Genomic DNA, 15,121 nt, shown 5'->3' with positions numbered 1-15,121 from the left:
GGAAAACGTGACATACTCCATGAAAAGAGATTTTTCCCTATTTTTTGAATCAGAATCCAAAATCCAGAAAGGTCGTGGTCCCGAGCATCTCGGATTAGGGGTCAGATACTGTACTGCTTATGACTTTTACGACTAGTGATTTGTTAGTGTTTTCAAAATGTCCAAGTTTATGATTTCAACTTTATGTTAGTACACCAAATTTATAAGTATTCTATTATTAAATACTTAAAGCTAAACTGAGTTTTCAAATCAGTTGGCTAGGTATAGAGTGTAGGAACTGAACCAATTATTATTTAATGCTTTTTACAAAATAATATATTCCATAGAAAGGGCAAAAAAATATTTTAAGAAACACTTCCCCTCTCCCTCTAGAGCAGCGTTTTTTTTAATTATGTTCTGCAGAACCTCGGGGATTCCACGAAGATCACCTAAGGGTTCCATGTAACTTGTATTACTTCTTTTAATTCAAATTTGTCATTTTGATAATGAAGATGATATCAGTTAATTAAAATAACAACCCTACTTCTTTCCATGAAGTCATTCTTTCATATGAAAATTAAAACTCTGTTAATATTTTTTTTTTCTTTAAATTCATATTTATTCCATGATTTATTTTCAGACATTGAGCCCTGGTTGATATTTACAAATAGATATTACCTTCGTAACATGAGCACAGATGGAAAGAAATACAGCCTTATCAAAATGGATCTAAGGAATGTAGTAGCACTGGATTTTGATTATGGAGAGGACAGGTTGTACTTTTGTGACGTGGGTAACAAAACTATAAGTCGAATCTTTCTGAATGGTACAGGAGAAGAAACTCTAATAAGACATGATACTCAAGGATTGGAAGGCTTAGCAGTTGATTGGGTTGGAAGGTAAGGTATTTTACTTGTGCATTAAGAGATTCTAATTCATGGTATAATTATTTTTATTTTTAAAATTTTATAGCTTAGTTCAAACAATTAAATTTGTGGTTTGTATTGATTTTCAAGAAGTAAGCATTTTACAGTTTTAATGTAATGTGCAGAAGAAGAGAATTCGGAATAAAAACAAATTCATCATTTTTTAAAAACCTGATCAGGATCGTGTTTAATTGCTAAGAATTTGATTTGATTTTTTTTTTAACTGCATTAATTGAATTCAGTGGTCACAATGGAAAAATTTTCATGCTGTTGTTAATTTCAAACTTTTTTATTAGTTGTTCATTATGATTAGTAATTTTTTTTCACTATTATTTCTACCAAAAACATTTAATGCATACATGATCAAATATATTTTTTTCAATTTAGAAAAATTTATTGGTTGGATCGCACAACTAAACAACTGGATGTTGCTGAATTGGATGGAAGAAATCGTAAAACTTTACTAACAAAAGGAATTTCGGATCCTCGAGCTTTGGCAGTACATCCAGGCATAGGGTATGTTTTTCTCACCATTGTATATTATGGGTATCTGTGATCATTGTAATCAGTGAAAGTCAAATATTTTAAAGTCTGTTAGTGTTTTTAGTTTTTTTAAAAGAAAACTGGTTTCTTTGCTTAAACATAAGTATCCATCAATTTCCTTGCAAATAAAGTCACTACTGTCCTTTTTCCCCTTCATATAAACTGAAAAAAAAAATGTATATATGAATCCGAAATACTTCTCCCCACCAAAATTGCAAACATCTATTAATTTTACTGTTCCATTTTAAGTATCAAAACAATGAAAACATTTTTTCTCTCCTGTATTATATTCAAAATAACTTTTCCAAATTGTGTTGGATGTATTTAACGCTAGTTTTTTTGAAACATTATTCAATAAAATACTATTGTTAACCTATTGTTTTTATTTATCCTATATACAGTAAAACCTGTCTACAACGATACTGTTGGGACTTAAAAAAATATCGTAATAGACAGGTTATCTTTATAGACAGTTTGATTATTCATGCTGACATTTTGCTGGGGCCGAAAAAAAAATGTTATAGACAGGTTTTTGTTACAGACAGTATCGTTACACATAGGTTTCACTGTACAGTGGACTCTATCTGAACACTCCCTAATGTGATATCCAGAAATCGTTTTTTGATGGTATTAGTGAATACACGTCACATACATCATCTAGTCTCCCGCTATAATGAACACCCATAATCTGGACATTTTTGTTTGTTCCCATGAGCATTCAGAATAGAGCAAATCTACTGTACATAAAATATAAAAAACCAAACCCAGTGACATGACAGCCCATGAAGGGCCATCTCAGTTTTCCTGACCAAGAGCTCAGGGGTGCAAAGCAGATGTCCCGGTTAAGTGGTCAGCTGAACGTGAAACCCCCCAGAGTTTAGTTCCCAAGCAGACTTGGTACTCATTTCATTGACCCACTGAAGGGATGAATGGCTGAGTCGACCATGCCCAACCCGGACCTGTGGCGTGGATACCACTAAGCCAGTGGGCTTCACTGTACACACATATATGTACTTAATGTTCTGAGCACAAAAGTTAGCATCTTTGCTCATTCAACAGTCTGTCTTGATCCATTACTTAAAATAAATGAAAATCTTTGTGCATTAAATTAAATTGTAATGTTTCATGTAACTAACCTTCATTAAAAATCTTTTTATGAATTAGTTAATAATGTGAATGTTTTAGTTAATTTTAAGAATTATCTTTGTTTTTCAAAAATAATTTCTGTGAATGTTTTCAAAATATATATAGGTATATGTATATATATTTTAATCTATTTATTTTCCCCCCAATTAAAACTCTAGGTATCTTTACTTCACTGACTGGGGTCATCATGCATATGTTGCTCGCATGGGAATGGATGGCACCAACTTTTCAAGAATTGTCTTATACGAAAACAAGCTTGTGTGGCCAAATGCACTAGCCATTGATTATTTCAGCAACAAAATTTTCTGGGCAGATGCTCATCTTGATTATATCGAGTAAGTTTTCTTTCTTTCCTTTACGTTTTTGCTTTAGTATTTATTTGTAATTTTAATTTATTTCACTATTCTCTTTTTTTAAATAATTTTTTAAAATTTTATTTCATATTTAGTGTTAGGTTTTTATTTTTAAAAAATAATAATTAATCGGTTAATTTATTTATTTTGTGTGTATGTAAAAAATACATAAAAACAAGTCTGGTAAACTCAGTCGTGTCTAGGGAAAGTATCGACATCATCAGTTCAACACAACTTACTGTAGCAGTCTTGTATGTGATAGTTGCATTGTGTGTACTGCTTGATTGTTCATTATTCCATCATTAAAAATAAACTTCCCACAGTGAGCCATGATTTGTTGACTGTATCAGCGTCCCTGATGATCCATTGTTCTAGCTAGCAAGTTTGGTTTCTCAAAAGTCGCAGTGTGTTTCAGTGTACTACTCTTTTTGTTCCCAAACTCCCTACTTTCATTAGGAAACTTTAGGATTACATACCTCATGATATATAGTAACAAAAATGTCAAGGATGTACATGCTGTATGTCATGACAGGGTTAGTTCTTATGCAACAGATGTTTCAGTTCTTTAGACCATAGCAGGTTGATTTGAGCTCTATTACTGCCTGGCACAGAACATTGATTTCAGAAGCTTAGTTGACTCTTTATTTCAAGCTTTGAACATTTGTTATTGAAAGTGCATGCTACAAAATTGTATCTGATGTTGAAAAAGCTGACACTGAGATACATTTTGTTTCATATTTTGCCAATGGATAAGTGCATTTGATTTGGAAAGAAAATATTACTTTCAAAAGTTCGGAAGACTTTCAATTTCAAACTTTGAGTATCTGGTATTGAGAAATCATGCTACAAAATTTTATCTGAAGTGAAAAAGCTGCATGGTTACTGTAAAAGAAGAAGAGCTTTCAAGATTTCTATTTTCACATCAATTTCTTGAATCATCTTTTTTAAAAGTTAATGAAAAAATAATTGCATGATGCTCAGAAAATTAACAATTTTGAAAATGGGTTATTTTTTAAAGTAGTTTATCGAAGAATTTACTCCCCTTCCCCCTCCACACACACTCAGACACAAAGAAGAAGAAAGGAGGAACAAACACTATTTCTGAGACATCAAGCTCAAAATATTTAAATTTTAGTTTTTGAAAATGGTTGGAAAACATCTTAAATTTATCAGTGTTATTATTTTTTAGTTGTTTTTGTCAGTGATTTGTTTCCTGAATACAAATGTGCCTTTGTCTTCACTTAGATTTGCTGATTTAGATGGAAAAAATAGACGTGAAGTCCTAGCTGGAACTGCTGTACCTCATGTGTTTGCTATCACAGTGTTTGACAATTATATTTATTGGACTGACTGGAACATGAAAGGAGTATACAGGGCTGAAAAATTTACTGGAGAAAATTTACAGATTTTGAGGAATACATCTCATAGGCCATATGACATTCATGTCTATCATCCTCTCCGACAATTACCTTGTAAGTGAATTTCCTTTATTCCCTAATGCTGGTTTCATACTAGGTGTGACAACCACAAAATACATTGTTCTGTTCCTCATTACTGTGACTTTCCACTACTTATATTGGATATCTTGTTGAATTTACATATGAGCCTCATCGACCACTGATGATCTTCTGGGTAAAAATAATTTTTAACATGTAATAAACAATAGCCAAACAGAAAGCAATTTGCAGCAAGTCAGTGGGTTAATAAATTGCATTGAACAACTGATGCGAGTATAAGGTGTGTGACATAGATTTTGCTGCTGTCTCTATTGGTGCAAATTTAACATGGCAGTTATCTTCTTTCAGAAAAGGCTGTTTATTCATGCTGCGCTCCTTATCATATAACCCAACTTAAATAGATTACAAACTCACTCAAGACAAATTACAATTGTAAAAGTTAAGCCTCTGACCCTGCTGAAAACGTTTATCAAGAAAAAGTTTAAAATATTACTGTCATCTAAATGCATTTGTGTTCACCATATAGTCCCCCCCCCCCCTGGTACTTAACAATAGTGTAACTTTGTAAAACTTATTCAAGAAAAAACGATAAAGAAATCTAAATGTTTTATCAAATTTTTCATGATTTTCAAAGTAACTCTTCTTTTTGTTCTTTTAAATATTTTTGTATAAAAATTGATCTCAGTCAGTGTTGAATACTTTTCTTAGTCTTCTGTTTTAGTTATAATCTGTATCAAACTTGAATTCATTATGGTCTGCTTATCCCCCGTTTTCTCAGATTTTCGGGTATTAATTCAATACATCTATGTAAAGCTTACCAAAGCTTTTTCTGGCGATTTAATATTAATTTTTCAAAGTATTCACATGAATTTTAGAACAAATAGTAATAAATATCCTGAGAATAGCCAGCATTTCTTTTTTCTAAATCATTGCTGTTTTTCAAAAAAAAAAAATCCTTTTGTACTCTTTTTTTTTTCTTAAATTCTGAGTTAGATTTACATAATATTTTACAAGAGATACTTTACAAGAATACTTTCTCCTGTGTAATGCAAAGAAACTTTTGCAGATAAAAATCCATGTGGAACTAACAATGGTGGCTGCTCCAATTTATGTTTGATTGCACCAGGAGGGGATAAATACACCTGTGCGTGTCCAGACAACTTCATCCTTTTGCCACATTCTATTAGATCTACCTTGGCTAACACCACTTGCATTGCTAACTGCACAGCTGGTCAGCACTTGTGTGGAGGAGATGAATCGAGATGCATACCCATCTACTATGAATGCGATGGAAATAAAGATTGTCGAGACGGCTCGGATGAGAATGGATGCCGTAAGTATCTAGAATCAAGAATTGTAATTGAATGAGAATTTACTTAGAAAAATCAATAATCAATATTGATTATTTAAAAAGGGAACAATAAATGAAGTTTTTACCTAGTTTTTTCTTTGGCACACTGTCCGCCCCGCTTAATCAAATACTGTCAGTTCAAAGAAATATTATTCCATTAAATGGGAAAATTTTCTTTACCTTTCCAAATTGAAAGCATTTTTCTTAAAAGGTAATAATAATAAATCAATAGCTGCAAAAATAAAGAAAGAAAGAAAGAATTAAGTACATACATTTTAAGTTTGTATGAAAATTATAAAAATGTAACTTACAACTTGCATTATAAAATCATGTGTTTGACAGAAGGGAATTTCTTTACCAAAAGGGAACAATAAATGCAATTCTGATTTGATGAAATGTCTATGGATGTTCACAGAAGTGGGAAAAGGAAGTATTGGTCATTAAATTTTCCTTAATTTCAAAATTAGGTCTGTTGAACATTACTAAAATAATTTAGATTTCATCTGGTTTCTATTTCATGAATGATGAAACTCACACTGGTTTAACAGCGCACTGCATTATTTGCATCTGTTTAGCCGATTTTCACATTTATCAAAATTTGCTATCAGATTGCAGAAAACTTTTACATTATAAATGAATTAGTAACAGCTATGCTATAACAGCTTTAATGCAGTTATTGGACACAAAATAACACCATACTGAGTTTCAGCACTATAGTTATTCTTGCCATTTTAGTTCTGATTAAAATACAATCTTAAATTCTTTTCGACAATATATTTAAATATAACTTGATAATCAAATTCTTGTTAACTAATTTGAATTAATTGTGATTTTTCATGCCAAGAAAATGTACTTTAAATAAGAAAGTCAGAAATTAAAAAGTATTTATTTGTGTATGATAATTTTTATAGTCAAATCATGATATTTCTATTATGGATAAAATTTTAATGAATTATTTTTTTATATGCAATATTATTGTTTTAGTTAAAACTTGAAATAAATAAATAACCTTTATTTTTTTATGAGAATATTTCAAAAATAATATGCATTTGAGTTGTTACATTTGATTAAGTAAATTTATGTCTACAATATAGTTTTACATTGATTCACTCTCAAAAGAGAAAAATCTTGAATTAAATAACATTGTTCAATGTGCCCTGACATTTTTAATAATATATACTTTTTCTTAGTTAATTAATGGAATTCTCTCTAAACAGTCATTTGTATTAAAAGCATTGAAATTTCTTCTTCAATTTCTTTTAAAGTTTTTCAAGAAAAGAATTCTTACCTTCAACTATTTCGTTGTTCTTAAACATCTTTATTTTTTTCAAAAACCTGAAGGGGAGGGGAAATGTTAACGTGTGTTAGGTATCATGGATTTCCAAAATTTTGATTGGTAATAGGCATTAATAATTGTCTGATACTTTTTTTTTCATCTTTGAAATAATAATCATTATAATAACTCTAAAGTCGGAGGTCAAGTTATGATGGGTGAAAATTGCTTCCCTTCTTCTGCATTTTAAGGAAGCCACTGCCTGTTTGGTGATACTTTGATAGTTGAAATTTTAACCGTAACTCCAGTAGACTAACCCTAAACTCCAGTAGATAGCGTTCATAGTTACCACTTTTTCGTTTCTTTATTCCCCTGAAATGACACAGTCTTACCAGTAAAACAGTTTAGTTGCTGGATCTAGTTCAGCCTTGTCACAATAGCTTCTCCCTGCATGTTAAACATTACCGAAACCCATTATCAAATTATCATGCCGTGGCGCGAGTTTCATTGTTAAAACACGCGGGTTACTCGATCATTGGCTATTATTTATATGAGTATTTGGTAGTAAATTTTTACTGTCCATGCATTTATTTTAGCCAGTATGCAGTGAAATTCTGCTAAGTTGCCATTTAGTTTGTACCTCCAAATTTCCCCTTTCATTATGATGGAAATTCAGATATCATTTAATTTATCAATTAAGCACACTTTTAATTCTTTTCAGCTCCTTTTACTTGTAAACCTGGACAGTTTCAGTGCAAAAATAATCAAAGTTGTATATCAAGGATACGAATATGCGATGGCACAGCAGATTGCAGTGACAAATCAGATGAAGCCTTTTGCGGTATGTACCTTGTGAATTAGAGCTTGTTATTTTAGTTTTTAATAAGTTTAAAATTGATATTTATATTTAGTTATTTTTATATCTGTTTGAAATTTTGTACTGATTTTAAGTACTGGAACTTAAAATTCTGGTAATTGTAGTATTTTTACATTATAAATAGTGCTAATTATCACATTACTTTCAGTTGTAGTGTTTTGCATTAATTGTAAAGTTGATGGCTATAGTTTTCACAAAATATTACCAAATGAAACTACCATTTTCTTTTCCTTAATTGCAGATTGTAACTTTTGGTATTCTACTTGATAGTTATTTGGAAACAATTAAATTTAAAAAAAAAACATTGTAAATGAATATATATATATATATTTATACATATATATACACAGTCAGTGTTTTTCTGCTAAATTAAATGGTTGCAGCGACATGGGAGACACTTTTCTGGTGGGGGTCATATGAAATTGTTGGAAATTAAAGGCCTAGGAGTGCAATTTCTGTCCCTTGCGTGTGTGTTCAATAATGTTGTGTGATCGTTAATATTGTGTGACCAACTTAGATTTTGGTCTGGCACATTGGACTTCTGGTTCTTAATGATCTCAGTCCTGCTTAAACTAATATCTTGGACTCTCACATTATTGTGAAAATATGTATTCGAGCATGTTTTGTCTTTCTAGTTCATGATTGTGGAGAACACAGTTTTAAATGCAAAAGCACTGGTCGCTGTGTCTCCGAAGCCTGGCATTGTGACGGGGATGAAGATTGCCCAGATGGCTCTGATGAAGATTCCACCTTGTGCCGTGAGTTTTTTTTTTTGAAACTTACATAATGATGTTTGTACAAACTTTTTTTTTAGACTGTCATGAACCCCTAAATGTTTAAAAAATTACACTTAAAAATTTAGTCCATCAATATGTGTCCAAGAGTCACCAGAGACACTATAGTACCAGCACTAGCTCATAAAAACCAATGTTATTATGAAGCTGGCAACATTTTTGTGCTTTAGATTCACTAATTCTAGGCCTCAAATGCCTTATAAATTTCTCTTTATGCTTAATTCTTCTACATTTTCATTGATGTTAGTTATTTAGTTATGTATTTATTTGTGATCTTATAAATGATTATGATAAACACTATGAATACAAATAAAATTGATAAAAAATACTTGGGATTGTACAAATATAAGTTCTAACAAAACTTTGAGGTTTGCTTTTTCTGACTTGTTCAAAGAAAAATGTTCTTATCTTGTGCTTTTATACCCTCCCTTTTTCAGACAAAAAAGAGTGTGATCCTGAGACTCAGTTCAAATGTAATAATGGCAAATGCATACCAAAACTTTGGTACTGTGATTTTGATGATGATTGTGGTGATAATTCTGATGAACCTTCACATAGATGTAGTAAGTTTTGTATTTTTATTTATTTTTTTTAGATTTATCAATTTATTTTTTTAATATTTACCTGCTTAAATTATGCTTTGACTGATGAGTTTAACGATTCATGATGTTTACAGGGTTAAGAAGATTTTTTCTTATCTGAGGATTTTGATGTTTTTGAAATTTTTCATATCTACTTTTTTTTTCTGAATTTTAATTTGCCTCCTTGTCTTCTTCATGTGCATGAACTTGACACTTAACAGGCAGTTCATAGACATATAGGTTTTCCCACTGCAACGTATGGGTCACTTAGATTTTTGATTCCTCCTTTTTTAAGACGCTCCCCCCTCCGAGAGATTTTTCATTTTTGTACTGGACAGCAAGACTTCATCTGCTTGAACGAGGAAATAGTTAAACGTTTTACCCTTTCAACTATTGGAAAGACATAATTTTAAAAAAAAGGGGGATTTAATGTCTTTGGCTAAAGTTTTAGTATTCTGCATTATTTTTAGAAATGATGATTTAATACAACTGCAGTTTTTTTTTTTTTTCAAACCATTCGTACATTGTTATTTAAAACTTCTAAAATATGCCCAAAAATGGGGAAAGTCAAAGCAGATTTGACTTGTATGGTTAGTGTAAAAGATCACGTTAATGCAAAAACATGAGGATGCAAGCCTCTCTCAAAAATTCGACCCTGTATCTAATGTTACAATTTTAAAGAATTACTTTTTGAAAATGAGAAGTGGGGGAAGGTTATTTTTATTTTTGCTATTGTATTGTTTGAATGGCCATTCTCATTTTACTCTTCATGTAATGCAGAAATCTAAAATTAGAAATTTGCTTGTGAATACCTTTTACATGTACTTTTAACTTTTTCCAAGTTTAAAATTCTTGTAATGAAAAGACAGAATTTAGAGTCCCATTCCCCCAACATATTCTGTAAGCTACAAAGTTTTGTGATACTAATTTAATTCTTACCAACTTAATAGCTCTGAAGTTGGTTAGTTTCAGATTTTTTTGAAAAGCTTCTTTAAATCATATATTATTCCAACTTTTGGGTTGGTTCATCTAATCTGTCTTTCTTTGAAACTAGAATTTATTGTTATCAGTGTCTAGCCATAAAAACTTAAATCTTCACGAAATTTTTGAAAAACCACGCATACTTCGAAATGCTTATTTGTATAGTAGACGTTTATTCAGGGGCGATATTAATAGCTATTATGCTTCACTGTAGTAGAAACCTTCCGCGCTGATTGTTTTAGAGAATAAAGTATCAAATTTCCTCTAGGAAATCGTAATTGCACCACTGGATGGAGGAAGTGTCCGACGCACGGAAATTACCGCTGCATTCCCAGCTGGCTGTTCTGCGACGGCAAAGATGATTGCAGAGACAATTCAGATGAAACAGATCCAGTGTTCTGCCCCAAGTGTCATCAAGCTGGGGATTTTGAGTGTAAGAACAAAAGATGCATACCTTTGAGATGGAGGTGTGATTTTGAAGATGACTGCGGCGATAACTCCGATGAGGATCCAAGCATTTGCAGTATGTATTTTTAATTTTCAAGTTATTGGTCCAAAATGCATGAAAATAATTGGATATTTCCTTATTTTAATGTTTGTCATGTAATAAGTTACAGTCAACTCGCAGTAACTTGAAACCTTATAATTCTAATATTCCTTTATCTCTGTTTTTATTGGGTCCCAAACTCTAAAGAAGACTGAAGACTTTCCATAACTCAAAGTACCAGTAACTCAAAGGTTTTGGGACTTGATATATCAATAATTGACTGCACTTCGATCAGACTTAAATCATTGAAAAATATTAATTTGTAGGCTAGAAGATTTTTATGAATATCTGTAAGTGTTTTAGTCGTCAGGAACTTTCAAATTTGGGAAGTTGAGATAACTAACAAAACGGTTTTTGTGACTATCAGAATAGCTGTACAAGAGATTTGAACAGAAAACAATAGCACATTTCTGGTGAGATTGATTTCCTTTTTCCTGCTGGAGGAAATTATTTTTCATACTAGCTGTTTTTAAATGCAAAAGAGCAATTTTGTAATGTATGAAAATGAAAAATATAACATGTTTCAAGACTACACATGGGTGCCACTCTAAAAATTGGCCAGGACTGAAAAGCGCGTGGCTCCATTTCGCGACACCAAAATGTTAGCGCTTAGTTTGTTTGATGTTTTAGACATATATAATGCTAATTTTTGATGCTGTAACTATATAGTGAAACCAAATTGTAAGATTAAGTAAAAATTAAAACCTAAATAAAAAATAACATATCATTGTCCAAGATTCTTAGGAGGTAAAAGCAGAAAAAGAACTTAATAATAAAATACATTAAAAAAAACTTACTATTTGCTACTGCAGAAAAAAAGCTTCAGATTTTATAGTTCATGTTACATAAATAGTTCATATTTCATACAAAAAATAGTAATTAAAAAAAATTCAGGTATGAGATTCTTGGCTGTAAGATGCATTGTGATAAAAACTTCAATAAAATTTTCCAGATTAAGATAAGAATGGTTGAAATCAACAGATTGAGTGACTTATTTAATTCTTTTTTTGGGGGGAAAAATTTGAAAAGACGGAATTCCGTCCCATGGACGGAAGTGTGGCAACCATGACTACAAATAACCACTTAATCAGCGTAGGGATTTGTGCTCTTCAAAATATCAATACAGTCATGTGAAATTAAATTATCTGCAGAAATGAGTTTTTGAGATATGAAGAAAACCCGTTTTGGATCCCATGCGAATAGTAAGAAAATATTGGAATTTTGACATTTTTTTCGTGCTTTATTTTCAGCGGAAACCAAATAAGCAAGTTTGTACAATAAAGCTAAAGTACAATAGATGACAAAAATGCAAAAACGGAAAAATTTACAGAAACTGCCCCTTGCCTTGGCAGAATAATTTGAATGTCCCTTCATTTGAATTATTTATGTTTAGAGATTTTAAGATGAATAGATTGCAGATTTTTGATCATGACTGCCTTTTTCTTACAATGTTAGTGGTTTAAAAAATAGACATTTTGGGGCCAGTTTTTTTCTTGAAAAGCTAAGTACTTCTACTTAAAGTAGATAATAATGATTGTACTGTAACTCCCCATTTACTTTTAAAATGTCACTTAACATGTTCATCAAATAAGTTCTTCAGTCATTATGCATTCTTTAGTTTAATTTTTAAGTAATAGATTTCAGACTACTTTGATGCTTTAAAATAATTTATATACATTTTTTAAAATTCCAGCTGAACTGTATAGAGAATGCACGGAGAGTGAGTTCCAATGCTCGAATAAGAAATGTATACCAATGCGCTGGCGTTGTGATCATGATGATGATTGTGATGACGGTTCTGATGAACAAGGGTGCTTAAACTATGAATGTCCGGTAAGAACAAAGTCAAAGTTTTACGAAGTCATTGGGATCAAACTATTTTCGTAAATCAAAAATTCCAGATAGAAAACTTGTTTAAAAATGCTGTTAGGGGACTGGTTTTTATATGTAACTTAGGAAAAATTGCTACTTCAATAGGGTTGTAGACACTTGGAGCATCTTACCGAAAGAGGCTATAATGAGCAAAGGGCTATTGATCTTCACTGAGGACTAACAAATTGACTAGGACCAGCCTAATTGGACTCAGAGCCTGCTGCTGGTCATTACTTTAGTATTTGTAGACATTTACAAAATTACTTCCAAAAGTGATGTTTTTAATTACGTTACTGCATTTTAAACAACTAATTTGTTCAATAAGTCACACAGGTCAGAAAATGCTTTGCAAGTTTAATAGGATATGTGTAAAGATTAAATAAGATCAGAGGCCGATGCTTATTAGATTAGAGTTTTATTAAGGAGAAAAAGAAAGAACATTACATGGCATATCCACACGTCTCGATAACACACCACAACAACTGAAGTGATGCCAAACTACCACACTGCAACTTAAGTGTTGCCATACTGGATTGACAAACCTTATAAATCATGGAGGTAGTGTGATTATTCTTAACACCCTCCCTTAATCACATATTAGTTTACATTTATCTCTTAAATAACATAATCTAGGTTTTGGTAGACACTTAGTAAACATGTCAGCTAACTGATTTTCAGTAGATACATAGTTAAGATTCACATTATACAATTTTATGATGTCCCTAACATATTTTAACTTAATATCCAAGTGCTTCAGTCTAGCACAGTTATTTTCATTTAATACAGCTTTAATTGCAGACTGATTATCTTCATAAACTGAAATATCAATGTTATCTATTTCTAAAATTTCTTTTGTTATATTGTAGAGAACAATTAGATCCTGAATAGCTCTTGCCAGAGCCAAAATCTCTGCCTCAGTAGAGGACAGAGCGATAGCTGTTTGCTTTTTGACAGACCAAATTACAGGACAATTATTAAAGAAAATTATATACCCAGAAATAGATTTTCTATCATGTGTGTCTGCCCCCCAATCTGCATCAGCATATACATCAATAACAATATTATCAACACAAGATTTACAAAATAATAACTTGAGTTCAGAAGTCCCTTTCAAATATCGAAGAATTCTTTTTAGACCAGCCCAAGCACTATTAGTGGGTTGTTCTTGAATTTGGCTTAAACAGTTTACAGAATATAAAATGTCAGGGCGAGTTGTCATTGCCAAATAAAGTAAAGCACCAACAAGTTCACGATAGGGACCATGAAATTTTTCACCATTCACAAAATTTGCTGATGTTGACTTAGGCACTAAAGGAGTATCAGATGGCTTACAGTCTACCATCCTGAATTTATTTATGATTTTCTCAACATAGGCCTTTTGGCTCAAAGAAAGCCTTCCATCAGAATATTCTAAACTTATTCCGAGAAAATCATTTGCAATTTCAGCCTTGGACATCTCAAACTCATTTCTAAGTAGTTGAATCACCACTCTTACCTCAGAATCATCAGAACCGGCAATGAGTAAATCATCCACATACAGCACAATAAAGATTTCTTTCTCTTTAGATTTTCTCAGAAATATACAAGCCTCACAATTTAACTGTTGGAAGTTTGAATTGATGATAAAGTTGGTAAATCGTTGAAACCATTGCCTGGGTGCTTGTTTTAGTCCATAAAGACTTTTAAGAAGCATGCACACACGACCACTATCATCATCATAACCCATTGGTTGCTGCATGTAGATTTTCTCTTGAAGCTCACCATTTAGGAAAGCAGTTTTCACATCTAGTGCATAGATTGCAAAATCCTTTTGTATAATAATTGCTAGCACAAGTCGAAGTGATGAGATACTTATCACAGGAGCATAGGTCTCAAAATAATCAATGCCCAGCTTCTGTTCAAAACCACGAGCAACCAGCCTAGCTTTGTACACATTATTTCGTTTGATGCGCAGCACCCACTTGCATGATATAAGCTTTTCATCCTTTGGCAACTCAACCAGCTTCCACACTTCATTTTTATTGAGAGACTCCATTTCCTCATTCATGGCTTTCCGCCACAGAACTTGTTCTTCTTTTGACAATTTTTCTATATCCTCAAATGATACAGAGTCGAGGGTTGTCATGTTAGCTTCATACACAAAATAGTCATCAAATTTGGCAGGTAATTTAACAGTTCTTTTTGGTCTAGCACTTTCTTCATTTTTAGATTCCACATCACTTTGATCAGAGTTTCTTTCACTGGTAAAATCTTCATTTTCTATAGAGAAGCTATCTTGAATTGGGATACATTTCTTCTTTTCTTCATTAAAATGCACATTTCGAGATACCACATCACGATTTGTGACTGGGTCTAATAGACGATAACCCATAGTAGAGTATCCTACAAAGATCATCTTTTTGGATTTTGGATCGAGCTTCTTCCTTAAGTTGTCAGGTGTT

The 15,121-nt window shown here is 31.9% G+C and overlaps 1 protein-coding gene across 1 annotated transcript in view; it reads left to right on the top strand.

Annotated features, from left to right (window-relative positions):
- LOC129226093 (low-density lipoprotein receptor-related protein 2-like) overlaps positions 1–15,121 on the top strand; it is a 181,304-nt gene that overhangs the window by 137,288 nt on the left and 28,895 nt on the right. Inside the window, exons 55-64 of the mRNA XM_054860687.1 lie at positions 620–878; positions 1,293–1,421; positions 2,753–2,929; positions 4,193–4,419; positions 5,471–5,737; positions 7,750–7,869; positions 8,541–8,663; positions 9,137–9,262; positions 10,530–10,784; positions 12,502–12,641. Coding sequence (XP_054716662.1) covers positions 620–878; positions 1,293–1,421; positions 2,753–2,929; positions 4,193–4,419; positions 5,471–5,737; positions 7,750–7,869; positions 8,541–8,663; positions 9,137–9,262; positions 10,530–10,784; positions 12,502–12,641 — 1,823 coding nt within the window. The remainder of the gene's footprint in view (positions 1–619; positions 879–1,292; positions 1,422–2,752; positions 2,930–4,192; positions 4,420–5,470; positions 5,738–7,749; positions 7,870–8,540; positions 8,664–9,136; positions 9,263–10,529; positions 10,785–12,501; positions 12,642–15,121) is intronic.

This window comes from Uloborus diversus, chromosome 7, assembly GCF_026930045.1.
Source record: "Uloborus diversus isolate 005 chromosome 7, Udiv.v.3.1, whole genome shotgun sequence".
NCBI classification, from domain to species: Eukaryota; Metazoa; Arthropoda; class Arachnida; order Araneae; family Uloboridae; genus Uloborus; species Uloborus diversus.
The sequence above is the reverse complement of the archived record's forward strand: the minus strand, read 5'-3'. Positions and strand labels throughout refer to the sequence as shown.